The sequence below is a fragment of the Pleurodeles waltl genome, chromosome 10 (assembly GCF_031143425.1).
Source record: "Pleurodeles waltl isolate 20211129_DDA chromosome 10, aPleWal1.hap1.20221129, whole genome shotgun sequence".
In the NCBI taxonomy this organism is placed as follows: domain Eukaryota; kingdom Metazoa; phylum Chordata; class Amphibia; order Caudata; family Salamandridae; genus Pleurodeles; species Pleurodeles waltl.
In genome coordinates, this window is record NC_090449.1 from 1,071,656,837 (window position 1) to 1,071,680,256 (window position 23,420).

At 54.5% G+C, this 23,420-nt stretch overlaps 1 protein-coding gene across 1 annotated transcript in view; it reads right to left on the reverse strand.

The window, feature by feature from the left end:
• Positions 1-2,141: 2,141 nt before the first annotated feature.
• LOC138262258 (endothelin receptor type B-like) overlaps positions 2,142-23,420 on the reverse strand; it is a 76,256-nt gene continuing 54,977 nt past the window's right edge. The window contains exons 4-8 of the mRNA XM_069212130.1: positions 17,752-17,956; positions 6,569-6,718; positions 5,290-5,423; positions 4,514-4,622; positions 2,142-3,732 (exon numbers count right to left, since the gene is read on the reverse strand). Coding sequence (XP_069068231.1) covers positions 3,583-3,732; positions 4,514-4,622; positions 5,290-5,423; positions 6,569-6,718; positions 17,752-17,956 — 748 coding nt within the window. The 3' untranslated portion in view covers positions 2,142-3,582. The remainder of the gene's footprint in view (positions 3,733-4,513; positions 4,623-5,289; positions 5,424-6,568; positions 6,719-17,751; positions 17,957-23,420) is intronic.

Sequence of the window (23,420 nt, forward strand, 5' to 3'; positions counted from 1 at the left end):
ATGAACTGGTCATGGATATTTGCCTATGCTTTTCCACCTCTCCCACTCATTCCCTTCCTGGTTCACAACCTCACACAGACATCACTAACTATGATACTGGTAGTGCTCTCATTGGCTCGTCAACTTTGGTTCACAACACTTCTGGACCTCGTGTGTAGTTCCCCAACAGACCGGACCTTCTGACGCAGGAGCATGGACGAACCAGACATCCAGATCCCAAATAGCTGAACCTTGCTTATGAATCCTGAAATCATCCTGAAATCATAGAATTTGGTTACCTCAAATTACCTCCTGAATGAATTCAAATTTTGAAGGAGGCCCACAGACCAACAACTAGAGCGTGTTAAGCTGCACAATGGGAGTTTTTTTGTTTGCTACTGTCAGTCCAAACACATTGACCCAATTAAAGCATCTGTCCAAGATGATATTTGCTGTTTACTACACTTGCAAAAAGTCAAGTTGGCTTACACTTCAATCAGACTACAACTTGCAGCCATAGCTGCATACTTATAAAATAGGTTTGTACACATTTCATTGTTTAGAATCCTGGTCATTAAACCCTTCATAGAAGGAATTAAAAGAGTAATCCTACCAAGACTTTCTCCTATTCCATCATGGAATCTTAACAGTGTACTCACTACGCTCATGGATCCTCCTTTTGAAACACTTCGCTCATGTCCTATTCAGTTCCTTTCATGGGAGGTGGATTTTCTAGTTGCCATTACATCCCTTAAACGTGTGAGTGAACTCCAGGCATTAACTCTAGAAGAACATTTCTTTCAAATACATAAAGACAAGGTAGTCCTTCACAGAAACCCAAGATTCCTTCTAAAAGTGGTATCTCAGTTTCATACCAATCAAACCATTGAATTGCCTGTTTTCCCCCCCCACAGCCTGATTCAATAACAGAAAGGGCGCGCCATACTTTAGATGTTAAAAGAGCACTCATGTACTATATTAATAGGACAAAAGAGTTTAGGAAAACCAAACAGCTTTTTGCAGCGTTTGGTTTGCCCTTTAAGAGCAATGCAATTTAAAAAAAAATGAAATAGCTAGATGTATTGTTAAATGCATACAAACATGTTATGCTAAGGCAAAATGACAACTGCAGCAAACTCCTAGGGCCCATTCCACTAGAATATACCTTTAGCTGACATCTGTAGAGCAGCTAACTGGTCTACACCACACACATTCACAACACATTATTGTGTAGATGTACAAGCATGACAGCAAGCACAAGTAGAGTAGGCTGTCTGAAGAACACTTCCAGACAACTGCAACTCCCCTTGGCTAGCCACCGCTTTTTGAAGGGACTGCTTTACAGTCTATGCAGAGCTTGTGTATTTACAGCCACACATGCCATTGAATGGGAAATATTACCCAGTAGACATATGTTTGTGGCATGTAGTGTTGTAGATTCACATGTGTCCTCCCTCCTCTCTGATTGCCTATGGCCATTGCATTTACCTTATATTTGTATATATGTACATACACTTGCATGGACATGTCTTTTTCTATACTTTCTTCTCACTCCTGTTTCTCAGCCGTCTGCGGGAAAACAATCTAACAAAGGACTCGATGCCCATGCGCAGTATCACCAAGAAGGAAGAGTCGCTCGATCCTGTGACTTGAAAAACAGCTTCAAACAAAAACAACTTGCAACACTCCAGACCTAACACTAGATGGCAGGAGAATGCAGAGCATCAACACTACTACATGCCACGGACATATATCTATATATATATATATCATTAAAAAAAGAAAAGGAAAAAAGAAAAAAAATGGTTAGAGGTCATAAGCTTGAAACCCCTAATGGTATTCGGGTATGATTAGTTGAGTTGGCAGAGTTGGGCACTGGGTCTGCCACTCTATATTTATTTTGCAGTGGCCCTTCTTTGTTTAGTAGGCATGCCTTTGAAACACATTCAGGAGGGAAGTGCCCTGATAAGCTATCAACCTGCCATACCCGAACCACCAAATTACACTGAAACTCCGTGGTAGCTATGATGAAGACAGGCAAGCCCACTGAGGTGTAATCAAAAGTAAGTGAAATGGCATTCTGTATAAAAAAGTACATTTAACTTAGGCAATTTAACTACATTTGTGTTAAACTGAAAAAGGAAAATAAAACTCCTAAAGAATTTTCAATGTTCCAAATTCTTGTTTATTTTTGGTGCAGGTCAGTTTTATCAAACCATGCACCTGAATACAGTCAAATACTGCACTTCTCACAAAGTACCCAAAACAATGTTTATTTTATAGCTTTTTAAAAGTGGGCATCCACTAAACAACCAGACTTTCACCTTGACAAGTTGTCTTCTTGTTTGTCCCCCGAATGGGGTCATGTGACTCCTATATACAGTCAATATCACCCTGTAGATGGAGAAGATAGGATTGTTTTCTGTAACCAACAGGAGTTGGACCAGTCAAGGAGTAAATGAAACTGAGTTTGTTTCACTTTTTCGAAAATCCAGTTCTTGGCAGTTTTCGACTGCGTGATTCTAGTAAGTCTTTAGTACGGTGGGGCTTGACTCCGACATCAAGCTATGCTAAACACAAGTTATATACAATACTAATAGCTATTAACTGTCAATAACAAACAAGATACTTCAGCATGATGTGGCATTTGCATCAGTCTGTCCTAACTTTTTATATTCTATAAAATTGTGGATTTGTGGAAGAGTCCCTTTGGTGCCACTTCTCATGTCATTGTATCAAGTCTGATATCTCCCAACCTGGAGACTGTGTTCCAGATTAGAAAAAAAATGCTTTCCATGAGCTATTGTCCGAGGGGAATAAAAAATACATACAAAAATGAGTGGTAATCTTCAGTTTCAGTATGGAATTCTCCAGAAAGGTTTCATTGATGACCAGCATTATGTCTACTTGACCAATTGAAATGTGTCCTCATCTTATTAATACCAGCATTGTGGGTTGGGGGGGTGGATTTGAAGTCCATGCAGAAATATTTTGATGATGGCAAGCAGTTTGGAGAGGTAAGTGTGTCAGCTGCCTCAATATTGACCCTTATAGAGGACCTTCACAAGATGAAAAGCAACAGCTAATAGAAAGTGACCTTTTTATCGAAGATGGAGAAGACCTTGACGAGGAAATGTAACAGCTGGCAGAAAGTGTTCTCTGTATTGAAGACACGGAGGACCTTGATGAGAGTAAAGGCAACAGCTGGCAGGAGGAGTCTACTGTCTCTATTGATAATGTAGACGACCTTGAGATTTATGGCAACATCTGGCTTCAGGTAGGTGATCTCTCTATGCCGATGCAGAAAAGCTTGACGAGAGATAAGGCAACAGTTGGCAGAATGTGTCTACTTTATTGATAGAGGGGATGACCTTGAGATTTATAGCAACAGCTGGCACAAGGTGAGTGCTCTCTCTGTATCGAGGGAGAAAAGCTTGAAGAGAGATAAGGCAACAGTTGGTAGGAGGATGTGTCTATCAATGAGGACCTTGAGAGGAATGGCAACAGCTGGCAGAAGGTGGTAGATGTCTCTGTGCGGTCATCCAGCTCTTGTTTGTCCTCTGGTCTGCCTCATTGTCGTTTCCCCATTGCACGGGTGGGTCTTCAGGAACAGCTGTATTTGTTGGTGAGTCTGGAGCTGCTGCGGTCCAAGCCGATGTCGTGGCCGTTAGCCTTCCACTTCCCTCCAGAGCCCTTTTCATCCATGGGTGTAATGCTAAGTGCTGGGGCCTGGCACCAGCAGCACAGGCAGGACTGAAAAGGAAGAAGAGACAAGAAGGGGTTAAGTTATCACCTAAGCCAGGGGTCAAGACACAGCAGGCATATCCAGGTAAAGTTGTCACCTCTGGATATCCAAGGGTTATATTGGAGACTCCTGTAAATAGTAATGATATGTTAATGTACGGTTAGAACAATTACATCCCATTAATGGAAACTAACCTATTTTTCTCAGTGCTGAACTTATATATGTTTGACAGACTCACTAGGGTTGTCTTGTGGTGTTCCTCAAGTTTGTAGTGATTATAATTACCCGCCATCTAATGCCTTCTGGGAGCATTGCTGTAGACAAACCCACCCAAGGGCCTATGGGTTCCTGACTGGATGACAGTTCTTATTGGCCAAACACTACTTGCAAGGTGATGTCCCGACCAAGACTCTCCCAAAGCACCCACAATAGTGTAGTGAAAGGGGCATACAGCCTCTTGAGTCGCTGACTTGGTGCCCTCGAGGGTGGGCAGGGATACTTTTCAGCTAGAAACTGCATTTTCATGGAAATCCCGAACTATATAGAAAATGTTGCGGCCGCAGAATGGTATAATTCTATTGGCTCACCCGTGTTCCATCATGCAGTGTTTCCCAGTACCTAAGAGGAATGACAAGAAGACCACGTTCTCTTTGGCCAAAGCCTCATGTGTCACAGTCCTTGACCTAGTGTTGGCACAAGACAAACCATCCCAGGTGGTATCAGATCTCCGACCTGGTGCTGTCCCAGCCGTATCCCTCCCTGCTCCCTCAGCCCCTGACCAGTCCATACCTGGAAGCAGTTTTTGAATTTTCTACTGACAAAGTACAAGGCCACAGGGTTGATGCATGAGTTCAGGGATGCCATATTGATGCCGATGTAGTCCATGACCAGAAGGAAACTGTGAAGGCAGAATACAAGCAAGTCACTAGCATACCATGCTTACTGTTTACATTTTCTGATCCCCTCATATATCAAACTTTAGACTTTGCTGAACCCATCTTTCTGAGCTTGGCACCTTGACCGCAGAAGACGGCATGGGCCTATTGTCTTGTCTGCCATCACCATCTATGTGTGTATTAAGGTATAAATAGGCAGGTATGGCTATATGAACATTGAACGATTTAGGATTCTCATTTAAAATGTGTATTTACATGCACATTCTAATATTTTCAATACAAAGAAAATGAATGTTATAGAGAAAAGCCCCAGGGATGGATATTTATATTGTTTATAAGAGAGAGACCCACCCACATAAAGAGTGATTTGATAAGGTGGGGTGTGCTGTGGGGATCTTACGCTCATTAAGCGTTTCTCTGTGTGAGCTGCAGTTAGCGCCCCCATCCAAGCCTCCTGTATTGAAACAATATAATTCCTGTTCATATTTATAGCTTCCTTGGGCTGCTTTCGTTGGATGCCAATGGCTTCTTCTTTCTAGTGCATGGCTCCTTTTCTTGAAAATGCATTCTGCTGATCTAGTGAGACTTTATTCCCAAAATTGTTTGTGAAAGCTCCATCCTCTTGATTTTCCTGCGTCATGAGAGTTTATTGTCTCTGGCTTCCCTTACCTGAGCAGCTCACAGCGGTTAGGGTCTGTCTCATCATAGATTGTTCTTTTCAAGATTCGGCTCAGGTGAAGAGGCAGCCAGCAGAGGGCAAAGATCACCACCAGGCAGAAAACAGTCTTCGCCACCTCCCTGCGCTGAAAACACAAGGTGGATGAGCAGGGCCAATCATACAGTGCGAAATCCAGAACCCAAAAGAGGCGAGAAGTGGTTGAGGCTTGTGCTAGCAGAATGATCCCTTTCTCACAGTGATTGTGACTGGAGACTTTGGTATCTGCGTGTTGTGGTGGGAGCTTGAGCAGGGTTTACTAAAGACTAACACCACAACAGAAGCAGCACTCGGTTTCAAAGTGCAGTTTGATGCTTATGCAACCACCTCTTACCTACCCCAGGGCTCCAGTTCATAATGGGTTTCTTGCCAAAGATCTTCACTTTTGTGTTTTTGTGATGGGTTACTGTGTTCTTCAAGTGATCCTACTCCAACAAAATGATTTTTCATTAACTTTTTGTGAAGACCAAATAATTTACCACTGCCTCTGGAGAAATGCCCCGGGACAGCTGGACTAGCCCCAGTAATCTTTAGTCTCTCTATTCAGGGACAACCACAATTATCTCTTGAAAGCTGCATGTTTGGGGTGGGGGTATTGAGAGGTCATACATTGGATTAGCACTAGAGCAAAAAAACAGGTTAAATTCATTTCCAACCTTCAGCTGCTTGTGGAACACAGAATGAGCAAGCACATTTTACTCAAGGTCCTGTCACAGGGTAAAAACTGAGAAAACTGTTGTAATAGCCATATGGGACATATTTTAAGTTAGTGATATATTCTTAAGAAAGAAATCCTCATCTATGAATAACCTTTTTAAACAAGAAATACATTAATGCAAACTGATTTTGCACTTTGTTTGATAGATATTGTAATAAAAAAAGGAGCAAACTGTTTTTGCCTCAAACTTAGATCCATATTTCATAATTGAAAAGTGGAGGGAATGTATTTTATAAACTTCTTATGCAAAAACAAGAAGAGTGCAAACTTAGTTAACTGTGTATTTTTTCCTGTTGCTAATATTTGCTTTGTTGCATTTTGTACAAGCAGCAAAATAATGAAACAGATTTGCAGTGTCGTTCCTGTTCCAGTGCAAACTGTCAGCGATATGACGTAAGGTCTTTTCAGCTTCTTGGTTGTCTGTCACTGATGTGGTTCCTTCTTTTTGCTGCTCTAGTCTATGCATGTTTTCACAGACATCTCTCCTGGTCCCCTCGCCTCCTGCCCTCACTCACCTGCTTCATGTGGTCATTGAGGGCGATTCTCATGCCTTTCGTCCTACTGAGCATCTCGCAGGACATGAGTGTGTAGAAGACTCCAGTGCATGCCAGGGGCAGGCAGAAGTAGAAACCAAAGAGCCACCAGTCCTTGACATCCCTGTAAAACTGGAGAGAGAAAGAAAGTGACCACAGGTGGAAGATGGCAGCCTGCTAAAACTTTGTTAGGAGACCTGGAGTTACAGTACAACACACCCTTCTCTGAGGGATGTGACTTAAAAGAAACAGAGAATGGACATTCAATGTAGAACATGACACAGCTGGGGCCCGCCCCATGTACATCGATCCACATCTAGACATGGACTAACCATCTCATGTAGAATGTGACCCAGAGGCCGGTGCTGTACAAACACGGTGACCATGCCTGTAGAACATGACCCAAAAACGGTGTTGTAAATATGGAGTGACCACCCCATGTAGACTGACCCACATCTAGACATGGAGTAACCATCCCATGTGGAATGTGACCCAGAGCTGGTGCTGTAAACATGCAGTGACCATCTCATGTAGAATATGTCCCAGAGCTGGTGCTGTAAGCATGCAGTGACCATCTCATGTAGAATATGTCCCAGAGCTGGTGCTGTAAACATGCAGTGACCATCCAATGTAGAATGTGTCCCACAGCTGGTGCTGTAAACACACAGTGACCATTCCGTGTAGAATGTGGCCCAGAGATGGTGCTATAATCATGCAGTGACCATCCTGTATAGAATGTAATCCAGAGCTCGTACGCTAAAAACACAGTGGTCTTTCCCTGTAGATTGTGACCCGGAGCTGGTGCTGTAAAGACGCAGAGACCATCTCATTAGAATGTGACCCAGAGCTGGTGCTCTAAATATGCTGTGACCTTCTCATGTAGAATGTGATCCAGAGCTAGTGCTGTAAACATGCAGTGACCATTCCGTGAAAAATGTGACCCAGAGCTGGTGCTGTAAACACACTGTGACCATTTCATTAGAATGTGACTCAGAGCTGGTGCTGTAAACACGCAGCAACCATCTCATTAGAATGTGAACCAGAGCTGGTTGTCTAAATACGCAGTGACCATCTTGTGTAGAATGTGACCCAGAGCTGGTGCTGTTAACATGCAGTGACCATCCCGTGTAGAATGTGACCCACAGCTGGTGCTCTTGACTCACAGTGACCATTCCATGTAGAATGTGACCCAGAGTTGGTGCTGTAGACACGCAGTGACCATCAAATTAGAATGTGACCCACAGCTGGTGCTCTTGACACACAGTGACCATTCCGTGTAGAATGTGACCCAGAGCTGGTGCTGTTAACACACAGTGACCATCCCATGTAGAATGTGACCCAGAGCTGGTGCTGTTAACACGCAGTGACCATCCCGTTTAGAATGTGACCCACAGCTGGTGCTCTTGACTCACAGTGACCATTCCATGTAGAATGTGACCCACAGCTGGTGCTCTTGACACACAGTGACCATTCTGTTAGAATGTGACCCAGAGTTGGTGCTGTAAACATGCAGTGACCATCAAATTAGAATGAGACCCAGAGCTGGTGCTGTAAACACACAGTGTGTAGAACAAGAACACCATCTTGTGTAGAATGTGACCCAGAGCTGGTGCTGTAAACACGCAGTGACCATCTTGTGCAGAATGTGACCCAGAGCTGGTGCTGTATACACACAGTGCCCATCTCGTGTAGAATGTGACCCAGAGCTGGTGCTGTAAACACACAGTGACCATCTCGTGCAAAATGTGACCCAGAGCTGGTGCTGTAAACATGCAGTGACCATCCCGTGTAGAATGTGACATCAGAGCTGGTGCTCTTGACACACACTGACCATTCCGTGTAGAATGCGACCCAGAGCTGGTGCTGTAAACAAGCAGTGACCATCTAATTAGAATGTGACCCAGAGCTGGTGCTGTAACCACGCAGTGACCATCTCGTATAGTATTTGACCCAGAGCTGGTGCTGTAATCACACAGTGACCATCTCATGTAGAATGTGACCCAGAGCTGCTGGTGCTGTAAACACACGATGACCATCTTGTGTAGAATGTGACCCAGAGCTGGTGCTGTTAACACGCAGTGACCATCCTGGGTAGAATGTGACCCAGAGCTGGTGCTGTAAACATGCCGTGACCATCTTTTGTAGAATGTGATCCCGAGCTGGTGCTGTAAACACAGTGACCATCTCATGTAGAATGTGACCCCGAGCTGGTGCTGTAAACACAGTGACCGTCTCATGTAGAATTTGACACAGAGCTGCTGGTGCTGTAAACACGCAGTGACCATCTCATGTAGAATGTGACCCAGACCTGGTGCTGTAAACATGCAGTGACCATCCCGTGTAGAATGTGACCCAGAGCTGGTGCTGTAACCACGCAGTGACCATCTCGTATAGTATTTGACCCAGAGCTGGTGCTGTAAACACACAGTGACCATCTCATGTAGAATGTGACCCAGAGCTGCTGGTGCTGTAAACACACAGTGACCATCTTGTGTAGAATGTGACCCAGAGCTGGTGCTGCTAACATGCAGTGACCATCCTGGGTAGAATGTGACCCAGAGCTGGTGCTGTAAACATGCAGTGACCATCTTGTGTAGAATGTGATCCCGAGCTGGTGCTGTAAACACAGTGACCATCTCATGTAGAATGTGACCCCGAGCTGGTGCTGTAAACACAGTGACCATCTCATGTAGAATTTGACACAGAGCTGCTGGTGCTGTAAACACGCAGTGACCATCTCATTTAGAATGTGACCCAGAGCTGGTGCTGTGAACAAGCAGTGACCATCTTGTGTAGAATGTGACCCAGAGCTGGTGCTGTAAACACGGTGACCATCCTGTGTAGAATGTGACCCACAGCTGGTGCTCTTGACACACAGTGGCCATTTCGTGTAGAATGTGACCCAGAGCTGGTGCTGTAAACACACAGTGACCATCTTGTGTAGAATGTGACCCCGAGCTGGTGCTGTAAACACAGTGACCATCTTGTGTAGAATGTGACCCAGAGCTGGTGCTGTAAACACACAGTGACCACTCTGTGTGGAATGTGAGCCGGAGATGGTGCTTTAAACACTCAGTGACCACTCTGTGTACAATGTGACCCAGAGTTGGTGCTGTAAACACACAGTGACTATCCAGTGTAGAATGTGACCCAGAGCTTGTGCTGTAAACATTCCATGAGCGTCCACTGTAGAATCCAACCTGTAAACATGTAGTGAGCATCCCACGTAGACCCTGACCCACATCTAAACATGCATTGACCATCCCATGTAGACTCTGACCCTCTTCTAAACATGCAGTGCCCATCCTGTGTAGCATATTGCCTAGAGTTGGTGCAGTGGACGCTTACAGACCATCCAGTATAGAATGGGACCCAAAACTAATGCTACAAACACACCATGGACCATCCCAAGGACACTGCCCATAACTTGTAGCTTCTGGTTACACAATAACCTCCCCAAGAAACGTTAGACAGGCACACACCCCTCACCGTTCCTTTCCTCTAACTATGAGTGAACAATCACCATCCTCTACATAAGTAGCTGAGAGGTGCAGTCTGTGAACAGGCACCAAGCATTTTAGCAGGACATGCTGGGCATGTGCAGTGGCCAGTGCTTGAGGGGCGGCTGAGAACTTGTGCCAGTCAGTGCTTGAGGGGCAGGCTGTGAACTTGTGCCAGTCAGTGGTTTGAGAGGCTGCTGTGAACTTGTGCCAGTCAGTGCTTTGAGAGGCTGCTGTGAACCTGTGCCAGTAAGCGCTTTGAGAAGCGGCTGTAATCTTGTGCCAGTCAGTGCTTGAGGGTCAGGCAGTGAACTTGTGCCAGTCAGTGCTTGAGGGGCAGGCTGTGAACTTGTGCCAGTCAGTGGTTTGAGAGGCTGCTGTGAACTTGTGCCAGTCAGTGGTTTGAGAACTTGTGCCAGTCAGTGCTTAGAGAGGCTGCTGTGAACCTGTGCCAGTCAGTGCTTTGAGAGGCTGCTGTGAACCTGTGCCAGTCAGTGCTTTGAGAGGCTGCTGTGAACCTGTGCCAGTCAGTGCTTTGAGAGACGGCTGTTATCTTGTGCCAGTCAGTGCTTGGAGGGGCCGTTGTGAACTTTTGACAGTCAGTGCTTTGAGAGGTGGCTGTGAACTTGTGCTGGTCAGTGCTTGGAGGAGCGGCTGTGAGCTTGTGCCAGTGAGTGTTTGGAGGTGCAGGCTGTGAACTTGTGCCAGTCAGTGTTTGGAGGGTTGGCTGTGAACTTGTGCCAGTCAGTGATTTGAGGGGTGGGCTGTGAACTTCTGCCAGTCACTGCTTGGAGGGGTAGCTGTGAACCTCAGTTCTCAGAGGTGAAAGGCTGTTATTACGCTCTGGCCAGTCCGGGGAGATGCAGGCTAGTGGACCATCACCAGTAAGCCCATGCAGTTGGAGGTCTGTGATCAGGCACTGGCCAGTTCTGGGGTGCAGGCTGGTGGACATGCACTGGTCCGTCCATGGAGTTGGAGGTCTGTTATCAAGCACTGGCCAGTTCTGGGGTGCAGGCTGGTGGACATGCACTGGCCTGCCCATGGAGTGAAGGTCTGTTATCAAGCACTGGCAGGCCCTGGGGTGCCGGCTGGTGGACATGCACCAGTCCGTCCATGGATGGAGGTCTGTTAACAAGCACTGGCCAGCTCTGGTGGACATACACCCGTCAGTCCACAGAGGTGAAGGTCTGTTATCAAGCACTGGCCAGCTCTGGGGTGCCGGCTGGTGGACATGCACTGGTCGGCCTATGGAGTGGAGGTCAGTTATCGAGCACTGGCAGGCCCTGGGGTGCCGGCTGGTGGACATGCACCGGTCAGCCCACAGAGTGGTCTGTAATCAAGCACTGACAGGCTCTGGGGGTGCCGGCTGGTGGACATGCACCTGTCCGTCCATGGAGTAGAGGTCAGTTATCAAGCACTGGCAGGCTCTGGGGGTGCCGGCTGGTGGACATGCCCCGGTCGGCCCATGGAGTGGTCTGTTATCAAGCTCTGGCCAGCTCTGGGGTGGAGGCTGGTGGACATGCACCGGTCCGTCCATGGATGGAGGTCTGTTATCAAGCACTGGCAGGCTCTGGGGGCGCAGGTTGGTGGACATGCACCGGTCCGTCCATGGATGGAGGTCTGTTATCAAGCACTGGCAGGCTGTGGGGTGCCGGATGGTGGACATGCACTGGTCAGCCCATGGAGTGGTCTGTTATCAAGCACTGGCAGGCCCTGGGGTGCCGGCTGGTGCACATGCACCGGTCAGTCCATGGATGGAGGTCTTGTATCAAGCACTGGCAGGCTCTGGGGGTGCCGGCAGGTGGACATGCACCAGTCGGCCCATGGAGTGGTCTGTTATCAAGCACTGGCCAGCTCTGGGGTGCCGGCTGGTGGACATGCACCGGTCCGTCCATGGAGTGGAGGTCAGTTATCAAGCACTGGCAGGCCCTGGGGGTGCCTGCTGGTGGACATGCACCGGTCAGTCCATGGAGTGGTCTGTTATCAAGCACTGGCAGGCCCTGGGGTGGCGGCTGGTGGACATGCACCGGTCAGTCCATGGAGTGGTCTGTTATCAAGCACTGGCAGGCCCTGGGGTGCCGGCTGGTGGACATGCACCGATCAGCCCATGGAGTGGTCTGTTATCAAGCACTGGCCAGCTCTGGGGTGCCGGCTGGTGGACATGCACCGGTCAGTCCATGGATGGAGGTCTGTTTTCAAGCACTGGCAGGCTCTGGGGGTGAAGGTTGGTGGACATACACCGGTCTGTCCATGGATGGAGGTCTGTTATCAAGCACTGGCAGGCCCTGGGGTGCCGGCTGGTGGACATGGACTGGTCGGCCCATGGAGTGGTCTGTTATCAAGCACTGGTAGGCCCTGGGGTGCCGGCTGGTGCACATGCACCGGCCAGTCCATGGATGGAGGTCTGTTATCAAGCACTGGCAGGCCCTGGGGTGCCGGCTGGTGGACATGCACTGGTCGGCCCATGGAGTGGTCTGTTATCAAGCACTGGCAGGCTCTGGGGGTGCCGGCTGGTGGACATGCACCGGTCGGCCCATGGAGTGGTCTGTTATCAAGCACTGGCAGGCCCTGGGGTGGCGGCTGGTGGACATGCACCGGTCCTCCCATGGAGTGGAGGTCAGTTATCAAGCACTGGCAGGCCCTGGGGTGCCGGCTGGTGGACATGCACTGGTCAGTCCATGGATGGAGGTCTGTTATCAAGCACTGGCAGGCTGTGGGGGTGCAGGCTGGTGGACATGCACTGGTCGGCCCATGGAGTGGTCTGTTATCAAGCACTGGCAGGCCCTGGGGTGCCGGCAGGTGCACATGCACCGGTCAGTCCATGGATGGAGGTCTGTTATCAAGCACTGGCAGGCTCTGGGGGTGCCGGCTGGTGGACATGCACCGGTCGGCCCATGGAGTGGTCTGTTATCAAGCACTGGCAGGCCCTGGGGTGCCGGCTGGTGGACATGCACCGGTCAGCCCATGGAGTGGTCTGTTATCATGGACTGGCAGGCCCTGGGGTGCCGGCTGGTGGACATGCACCGGTCAGCCCATGGAGTGGTCTGTTATCAAGCACTGGCAGGCTCTGGGGTGCCGGCTGGTGGACATGCACCGGTCAGTCCATGGATGGAGGTCTGTTATCAAGCACTGGCAGGCTCTGGGTGTGCAGGCTGGTGGACATGCACTGATCGGCCCATGGAGTGGTCTGTTATCAAACACTGGCAGGCTCTGGTGTGCCGGCTGGTGGACATGCACCGGTCAGTCCCTGGAGTGGTCTGTTATCAAGCACTGGCAGGCCCTGGGGTGCCGGCTGGTGGACATACACCGGTCAGCCCATGGAGTGGTCTGTTATCAAGCACTGGCAGGCCCTGGGGTGCCGGCTGGTGGACATGCACCGGTCCGTCCATGGAGTGGTCTGTTATCAAGCACTGGCCAGCTCTGGGGTGCCGGCTGGTGGACATGCACCGGTCCGTCCATGGATGGAGGTCTGTTATCAAGCACTGGCAGGCCCTGGGTGCAGGCTTGTGGACATGCACCAGTCTGTCCATGGATGGAGGTCTGTTATCAAGCACTGGTGAGTTCTGGGGTGCCGACTGGTGGACATGCACCGGTCGGCCCATGGAGTGGAGGTCAGTTAGCAAGCACTGGCAGGCCCTGGGGTGCCAGCTGGTGGACATGCACCGGTCAGTCCATGGATGGAGGTCTGTTATCAAGCACTGGCAGGCTCTGGGGATGCAGGCTGGTGGACATGCACTGGTCGGCCCATGGAGTGGTCTGTTATCAAGCACTGGCAGGCCCTGGGGTGCCGGCTGGTGGACATGCACCGGTCAGCCCATGGAGTGGTCTGTTATCAAGCACTGGCAGGCTCTGGGGTGCCGGCTGGTGGACATGCACCGGTCAGTCCATGGATGGAGGTCTGTTATCAAGCACTGGCAGGCTCTGGGGGTGCAGGCTGGTGGACATGCACTGATCGGCCCATGGAGTGGTCTGTTATCAAACACTGGCAGGCTCTGGGGTGCCGGCTGGTGGACATGCACCGGTCAGTCCCTGGAGTGGTCTGTTATCAAGCACTGGCCAGCTCTGGGGTGCAGGCTGGTGGACATGCACCAGTCCGTCCATGGATGGAGGTCTGTTATCAAGCACTGGCAGGCTCTGGGGTGCCGGCTGGTGGACATGCACCGGTCAGCCCATGGATGGAGGTCTGTTATCAAGCACTGGCAGGCTCTGGGGTGCCGGCTGGTGGACATGCACCGGTCAGCTCTTGGAGTGGTCTGTTATCAAGCACTGGCAGGCCCTTGGGGTGCAGGTTGGTGGACATGCACCGGTTGGCCCATGGAGTGGTCTGTTATCAAGCACTAGCCAGCTCTGGGGTGCTGGCTGGTGGACATGCACCGGACGGCCCATGGACTACTCTGTTATCAAGCACTGGCCAGCTCTGGGGTGCCGGCTGGTGGACATGCACTGGTCGGCTCATGGACTGCTCTGTTATCAAGCACTGGCAAACTCTGGGGTGCAGGCTGGTGGACATGCACCGGTCGGCCTATGGAGTGGAGGTCTGTTATCAAGCACTGGCAGGCCCTGGGGTGCCGGCTGGTGGACATGCACCAGTCGGCCCATGGAGTGGAGGTCAGTTATCAAGCACTGGCAGGCCCTGGGGTGCCGGCTGGTGGACATGCACCGGTCAGCCCATGGAGTGGAGGTCTGTTATCAAGCACTGGCAGGCCCTGGGGTGCTGGCTGGTGGACATGCACCCGTCAGTCCATGGATGGAGGTCTGTTATCAAGTACTGGCCAGCTCTGGGGTGCAGGCCGGTGGACATGCACCGGTCAGCCCATGGAGTGGTCTGTTATCAAGCACTGGCAGGCCTTGGGGGTGAAGGCTGGTGGACATGCACCGGTCGGCCCATGGAGTGGTCTGTTATCAAGCACTGGCCAGCTCTGGGGTGCCGGCTGGTGGACATGCACCAGTCCGTCCATGGATGGAGGTCTGTTATCAAGCACTGGCAGGCTCTGGGGTGCCGGCTGGTGGACATGCACCGGTCAGCCCATGGATGGAGGTCTGTTATCAAGCACTGGCAGGCTCTGGGGTGCCGGCTGGTGGACATGCACCGGTCAGCTCTTGGAGTGGTCTGTTATCAAGCACTGGCAGGCCCTTGGGGTGCAGGTTGGTGGACATGCACCGGTTGGCCCATGGAGTGGTCTGTTATCAAGCACTAGCCAGCTCTGGGGTGCTGGCTGGTGGACATGCACCGGACGGCCCATGGACTACTCTGTTATCAAGCACTGGCCAGCTCTGGGGTGCCGGCTGGTGGACATGCACTGGTCGGCTCATGGACTGCTCTGTTATCAAGCACTGGCAAACTCTGGGGTGCAGGCTGGTGGACATGCACCGGTCGGCCTATGGAGTGGAGGTCTGTTATCAAGCACTGGCAGGCCCTGGGGTGCCGGCTGGTGGACATGCACCAGTCGGCCCATGGAGTGGAGGTCAGTTATCAAGCACTGGCAGGCCCTGGGGTGCCGGCTGGTGGACATGCACCGGTCAGCCCATGGAGTGGAGGTCTGTTATCAAGCACTGGCAGGCCCTGGGGTGCTGGCTGGTGGACATGCACCGGTCAGTCCATGGATGGAGGTCTGTTATCAAGTACTGGCCAGCTCTGGGGTGCAGGCCGGTGGACATGCACCGGTCAGCCCATGGAGTGGTCTGTTATCAAGCACTGGCAGGCCTTGGGGGTGAAGGCTGGTGGACATGCACCGGTCGGCCCATGGAGTGGTCTGTTATCAAGCACTGGCCAGCTCTGGGGTGCCGGCTGGTGCACATGCACCGGTCGGCCCATGGAGTGGAGGTCAGTTATCAAGCACTGGCAGGCCCTGGGGTGCCGGCTGGTGGACATGCACTGGTCGGACCATGGATGGAGGTCTGTTATCAAGCACTGGCAGGCCCTGGGGTGGCGGCTGGTGGACATTCACCGGTCCGTCCATGGATGGAGGTCTGTTATCAAGCACTGGCAGGCTCTGGGGGTGCAGGTTGGTGGACATGCACCGGTCGGCCCATGGAGTGGTCTGTTATCAAGCACTGGCAGGCCCTGGGGTGGCGGCTGGTGGACATGCACCGGTCAGTCCATGGAGTGGTCTGTTATCAAGCACTGGCAGGCCCTGGGGTAGCGGCTGGTGGACATGCACCGGTCCGTCCATGGATGGAGGTCAGTTATCAAGCACTGGCCAGCTCTGGGGTGCCGGCTGGTGGACATGCACTGGTCAGTCCACAGCGGTGAAGGTCTGTTATCAAGGACTGGCAGGCTCTGGGGGTGCAGGCTGGTGGACATGCCCCGGTCGACCCATGGAGTGGTCTGTTATCAAGCTCTGGCCAGCTCTGGGGTGGAGGCTGGTGGACATGCACCGGTCAGTCCATGGATGGAGGTCTGTTATCAAGCATTGGCAAGCTCTGGGGGTGCAGGTTGGTGGACATGCACCGGTCTGTCCATGGATGGAGGTCTGTTATCAAGCACTGGCAGGCCCTGGGGTGCCGGCTGGTGGACATACACCGGTCAGCCCATGGCGTGGTCTGTTATCAAGCACTGTCAGGCCCTGGGGTGTCGGCTGGTGGACATGCACCGGTCCGTCCATGGAGTGGTCTGTTATCAAGCACTGGCCAGCTCTGGGGTGCCGGCTGGTGGACATGCACCGGTCCGTCCATGGATGGAGGTCTGTTATCAAGCACTGGCAGGCCCTGGGTGCAGGCTTGTGGACATGCACCAGTCTGTCCATGGATGGAGGTCTTTTATCAAGCACTGGTGAGTTCTGGGGTGCCGACTGGTGGACATGCACCGGTCGGCCCATGGAGTGGAGGTCAGTTAACAAGCACTGGCAGGCCCTGGGGTGCCGGCTGGTGGACATGCACCGGTCAGTCCATGGATGGAGGTCTGTTATCAAGCACTGGCAGGCTCTGGGGGTGCAGGCTGGTGGACATGCACTGGTCGTCCCATGGAGTGGTCTGTTATCAAGCACTGGCAGGCCCTGGGGTGCCGGCTGGTGCACATGCACCGGTCAGTCCATGGATGGAGGTCTGTTATCAAGCACTGGCAGGCTCTGGGGGTGCCGGCTGGTGGACATGCACCGGTCGGCCCATGGAGTGGTCTGTTATCAAGCACTGGCAGGCCCTGGGGTGCCGGCTGGTGGACATGCACCGGTCAGCCCATGGAGTGGTCTGTTATCAAGCACTGGCCAGCTCTGGGGTGCCGGCTGGTGGACATGGACCGGTCAGTCCACAGTGCTGAAGGTCTGTTATCAAGCACTGGCCAGCTCTGGGGTGCCGGCTGGTGGACATGCACCGGTCCGTCCATGGATGGAGGTCTGTTATCAAGCACAGGCAGGCTCTGGGGTGCCGGCTGGTGGACGTGCACCGGTCAGCCCATGGAGTGGTCAGTTATCAGGCACTGGCAGGCTCTGGGGTGCCGGCTGGTGGACATGCACTGGTCAGTCCACAGAGGTGAAGGTCTGTTATCAAGCACTGGTGAGTTCTGGGGTGCCGACTGGTGGACACGCACCGGTCGGCCCATGGAGTGGAGGTCAGTTAACAAGCACTGGCAGGCCCTGGGGTGCCGGCTGGTGGACATGCACCGGTCAGTCTACGAGCTGAAGGTTTGTTAACACGCACAGCCCAGCCCCCGCAGGCCCCCTTACATACCATCATGAAGTCGGACTTCTGCTCTGCGGCCAGCATGCAGACCCACAGCCTCCGCTCGCGGTAATTGAGCTCCACCATCTCGAAGCCGATGGCCTCCGGGGCGGCCAGCACGATGGCCACTGCCCAGATGAGGGTGACCTCCACCGCCTTCCAGAGGGGGATCCCGATGCCCTGGATCCGGTTCCAGGAGGCCACCGCCCGGTACCTGGGGAGACAGAGGGTGGGACACAGGATTAATGGGGGGGAGGGGGCGGCCTGGGGGTGCTGAGGAGAGAGCCCTGGGGAGGTTTGGACACGAGATGAGCGGGAGACCAGTTTCAGCTGGAGAGGGGAGATGGGGAGAGAGAAGAGTCTGACACCTCAACCAACTGGAAGCAGAGACTGAGGGGGAGAAGGACTGGGGTGGGGCAAGAGAGAGAGGCAGAGGTGGGGCAAGAGAGGGGGGCAGAGGTGGGGCAAGAGAGGGGGCAGAGGTGGGGCAAGAGAGGGGGGCAGAGGTGGGGCAAGAGAGGGAGGCAGAGGCGGGGCAAGAGAGGGAGGAAGAGGCGGGGCAAGGGGGGAGGCAGAGGTGGGGCAAGAGAGGGAGGCAGAGGTGGGGCAAGAGAGGGGGGCAGAGGTGGGGCAAGAGAGGGGGGCAGAGGTGGGGCAAGAGAGGGTGGCAGAGGTGGGGCAAGAGAGGGAGACAGAGGTGGGGCAAGGGGGAAGGCAGAGGTGGGGCAAGAGAGGGGGTCAGATGTGGGGCAAGAGAGGGGGGCAGAAGTGGGGCAAGAGAGGGAGGCAGAGGCGGGGCAAGAGAAGGAGGCAGAGGTGGGGCAAGGGGGAGGCAGAGGTGGGGCAAGAGAGGGAGGCAGAGGTGGGGCAAGAGAGGGAGGCAGAGGTGGGGCAAGAGAGGGGGGCAGAGGTGGGGCAAGAGGTAGAACTGGGGCAAGAGCGGGAGGCTGAGGTGGGGTAAGGGGGGAGGCAGAGGTGGGGCAAGAGAGGGAGGCAGAGGTGGGGCAAGAGAGGGAGGCAGAGGTGGGGCAAGAGATGGGGGCAGAGGTGGGGCAAGAGGTAGAACTGGGGCAAGAGCGGGAGGCAGAGGTGGGGTAAGGGGGGAGGCAGAGGTGGGGCAAGAGAGGTGGTCAGAGGTGGGGCAAGAGAGGGGGCAGAAGTGGGGCAAGAGAGGGAGGCAGAGGCTGGGCAAGAGAGGGAGGCAGAGGTGGGGCAAGGGGGGAGGCAGAGGTGGGGCAAGAGAGGGAGGCAGAGGTGGGGCAAGAGAGGGAGGCAGAGGTGGGGCAAGAGAGGGGAGCAGAGGTGGGGCAAGAGAGGGAGGCAGAGGTGGGGCAAGAGAGGGGGGCAGAGGTGGGGCAAGAGAGGGGGCAGAGGTGGGGCAAGAGAGGGAGGCACAGGTGGGGCAACAGAGGGAGGCAGTGGTGGGGCAAGAGAGGGGGCAGAGGTGGGGCAAGAGAGGGAGGCAGAGGTGGGGCAAGAGAGGGGGCAGAGGTGGGGCAAGAGAGGGAGGCAGAGGTGGGGCAAGAGAGGGAGGCAGAAGTGGGGCAAGAGAGGGAGGCAGAGCTGGGGAAAGGGCGGGAGGCAGAGGTGGGGCAAGAGGCAGAAGTGGGGCAAGAGCGGGAAGCAGAGGTGGGGCAAGAGCGGGAGGCAGAGCTGGGGCAAGGGCAGGAGGCAGAGGTGGGGCAAGAGGCAGAAGTGGGGTAAGAGAGGGAGACAGAGGTGGGGCAAGAGAAGGAGGCAGAGGTGGGGCAAGAGCGGGAGGCAGAAGTGGGGCAAGAGCGGGAGGCAGAGCCGGGGCAAGGGCGGGACACCGAGGGGGGGCAAGAGAGGGAGGCAGAAGTGGGGCAAGAGCGGGAGGCAGAAGTGGGGCAAAAGCAGGAGGCAGAGGTGGGGCAAGAGTGGGAGGCAGAGGTGGGGCAAGAGCGGGAGGCACAGGTGGGGCAAGAGAGGGGGCAGAGGTGTGCAAAGAGAGGGAGTCAGAGGTGGGACAAGAGCGGGAGGCAGAGGTGGGGCAAGAGAGGGAGGCAGAAGTGGGGCAAGAGAGGGAGGCAGAAGTGGCGCAAGAGAGGGAGGCAGAGGTGGGGCAAGAGAGGGAGGCAGAAGTGGGGCAAGAGCGGGAGGCCGAGGTGGGGCAAGAGAGGGAGGCAGAGGTGGGGCAAGAGAGGGAGGCAGAAGTGGGGCAAGAGCGGGAGGCAGAAGTGGGGCAAGAGCGGGAGGCAGAAGTGGGGCAAGAGCGGGAGGCAGAAGTGGGGCAAGAGAGGGAGGTAGAGGTGGGGCAAGAGAGGGAGGCAGAGGTGGGCAAGAGAGGGAGGCAGAGGTGGGGCAAGAGAGGGAGGCAGAGGTGGGGCAAGAGAGGGAGGCAGAGGTGGGGCAAGAGCAGGAGGCAGAGGTGGGGCAACAGAGGGAGGCAGAGGTGGGGCAAGAGAGGGGGCAGAGGTGGGACAAGAGAGGGAGGCAGAGGCGGGGCAAGGGTGGGAGGCAGAGGTGGGGCAAGGGCGGGAGGCAGAGGTGGGGCAAGAGAGGGAGGCAGAGGTGGGGCAAGAGAGGGGGGCAGAGGTGGGGGACAAAGGTGGGGCAAGAGGCAGAACTGGGGCAAGAGCAGGAGGCAGAACTGGGGCAAGAGCGGGAGGCAGAGGTGGGGCAAGAGAGGGACGCAGAAGTGGAGCAAGAGAAGGAGGCAGAGGTTGGGCAAGAGAGGGAGGCAGAGGTGGGGCAATAGCGGGAGGCAGAGGTGGGGCAAGAGAGGGAGGCAGAGGTGGGGCAAGAGAGGGGCAGAGGTGTGGCAAGAGAGGGAGGCAGAGGTGGGGCAAGAGAGGGGAAAGAGGTGGGGCAAGAGAGGGAGGCAGAGGTGGGGCAAGAGGCAGAAGTGGGGCAAGAGCGGGAGGCAGAGGTGGGGCAAGAGTAGGAGGCAGAGGTGGGGCAAGGGCGGGAGGCAGAGGTGAGGCAAGGGCAGGAGGCAGAGGTGGGGCAAGGGCGGGAGGCAGAGGTGGGGCAAGAGAGGGGGCAGAGCTGGGGCAAGAGAGGGAGGCAGAGGTGGGGCAAGAGAGGGGGCAGAGGTGGGGCAAGAGAGGGGGCAGAAGTGGGGCAAGAGGCAGAAGTGGGGCAAGAGCGGGAGGCAGAGGTGGGGCAAGAGCGGGAGGCAGAGGTGTGGCAAGAGAGGGAGGCAGAGGTGGGGCAAGAGTGGGAGGCAGAGGTGGGGCAAGAGCGGGAGGCAGAGGTAGGGCAAGAGAGGGGCCAGAGGTTGGCAAGAGGCAGAGGTGGGGCAAGAGAGGGGGCAGAGGTTGGCAAGAGGCAGAGGTGGGGCAAGAGAGGAAGGCAGAGGCTGGCAAGAGGCAGAGGTGGGGCAAGAGTGGGAGGCAGAGGTGGGGCAAGGGCGGGAGGCAGAGGTGAGGCAAGAGAGGGAGGCAGAGCTGGGGCAAGAGGGGGAGGCAGAGGTGAGGCAAGAGAGGGAGGCAGAGGTGGGGCAAGAGAGGGAGGCAGAGGTGGGGCAAGAGGCAGCAGTGGGTCAAGGGTGGGAGGCAGAGGTGGGGCAAGGGCGGGAGGCAGAGGTGGGGAACGAGGGGGAGGCAGCGGTGGGGCAAGAGAGGGGGCAGAGGTGTGGCAAGGGCGGGAGGCAGAGGTGAGGCAAGAGAGGGAGGCAGAGCTGGGGCAAGAGGGGGAGGCAGAGGTGAGGCAAGAGAGGGAGGCAGAGGTGGGGCAAGAGAGGGAGGCAGAGGTGGGGCAAGAGGCAGCAGTGGGTCAAGGGTGGGAGGCAGAGGTGGGGCAAGGGCTGGAGGCAGAGGTGGGGAACGAGGGGGAGGCAGCGGTGGGGCGAGAGAGGGGGCAGAGGTGTGGCAAGAGAGGGAGGCAGAGGTGGGGCAAGAGCGGGAGGCAGAGGTGGGGCAAGAGAGGGGGCAGAGGTGGGGCAAGAGAGGGGGCAGAGGTTGGCAAGAGGCAGAGGTGGGGCAAGAGAGGGGGCAGAGGTTGGCAAGAAGCAGAGGTGGAGCAAGAGAGGAAGGCAGAGGTTGGCAAGAGGCAGAGGTGGGGCAAGAGAGGGGGCAGAGATTGGCAAGAGGCAGAGGTGGGGCAAGAGAGGGGGCAGAGGTTGGCAAGAGGCAGAGGTTGGCAAGAGGCAGAGGTGGGGCAAGAGCGGGAGGCAGAGGTGGGGCAAGAGAGGGAGGCAGAGGTTGGCAAGAGGCAGAGGTGGGGCAAGAGAGGGGGCAGAGATTGGCAAGAGGCAGAGGTGGGGCAAGAGAGGGGGCAGAGGTTGGCAAGAGGCAGAGGTTGGCAAGAGGCAGAGGTGGGGCAAGAGCGGAAGGCAGAGGTGGGGCAAGGGCGGGAGGCAGAGGTGAGGCAAGAGAGGGAGGCAGGGCTGGGGCAGAGGTGAGGCAAGAGAGGGAGGCAGAGGTGGGGCAAGAGAGGGAGGCAGAGGTGGGGCAAGAGGCAGCAGTGGGTCAAGGGTGGGAGGCAGAGGTGGGGCAAGGGCGGGAGGCAGGAAGGGTCCTAGATACAAACCAGACCCGGCAAGAGCCTGAGATGGGAGGAAAGGGAAGGAGAAGAGGCGAGCACGAGGGAGAGATGATGGGGAAGAGATAAAGCACTGAATCCAAGTCTGAGAGCAGGCGAGCATGGGAGGTGGGGGTGGCAGGGATAGGGGGCTCCGAAGAGGCACGGGGCGAGGGATAGCTGGGGAAAGGAGAGGTACAGAAGAGGCATGAAAACCAGAAGGAAGAGAGGAGAGCAGGGAACGGGGAGTGGAGGGGTGAGGTATGGGAGGAGGGATGGACGAGAGAGAGAGGGAAAGATACATTAGGTACAAGGGACAGGTGACAGACACAGCTGGGAACACAGCAAAGGATGACTAGAGAGGGCAACGCAGAGATGGGGAGGGAGAAGAGGGCAGAGGAGAAGGGGGAGAGGAAGTGCGAGAGAATGTAGAGGACAGAGAACGAGACGGCAGGTACCTGTGAGCGCTACAGGAAGGGGGTACAGAGGCAGCTCTTTCATAGGGGTCGTCCCCCTCCCACCCCCCTGTGGGAGGGCACCCTGTCCTTGCAAGGAGAGAGCACCGCCTCCCTACTCTAGGCGAGTGGCTGCTTCCCTGGGGGCACTGGACAGGTACGAGGGGTCAAGGGTCACACACCGGGCCTTGCCAAAGGACACACCCCCTCTCAATCACTCGCTGCACACGCTGAGTCCTTTTCAGACATCTGTTTACCCTAGATAAAAACAGGGTGTCTGAAAACCTCAAGAGTCAGGCAGAGCCGGTGGGAGTGCGGAATGGATCGGGGTACAACACAACCTGGGGTCACAAGACATTCACTGGCTGATGGCGAGAGACCTTTGTTTCCAGCGCAGGAGACTCCCACCTGATCCAAGAAGGCGACTCAGCATCGTGCAGTAAGGAAAGTGACCACGAGAGGGCAGTGCAGGCGCGCACACAGGAGGGTGTACCTGAGAGGCAGGGCCAGGTGCCCAGCTCAGATACCTGAGAGGCAGGGCCAGGTGCCCAGCTCAGAGCATCCCCAAGGTGGCGTCACTGAGTACGCATCAAGCACACATACACGACAAGGAAGACAGATTGTAAACTGATTTTAAACTCTATAGGTTTATACTACATTAATTTATTTCCTCCTAGTTCAAATCATGTACTTAATTTACTTTGTATATATATATATGTTTTTAAAAATTACTATTTC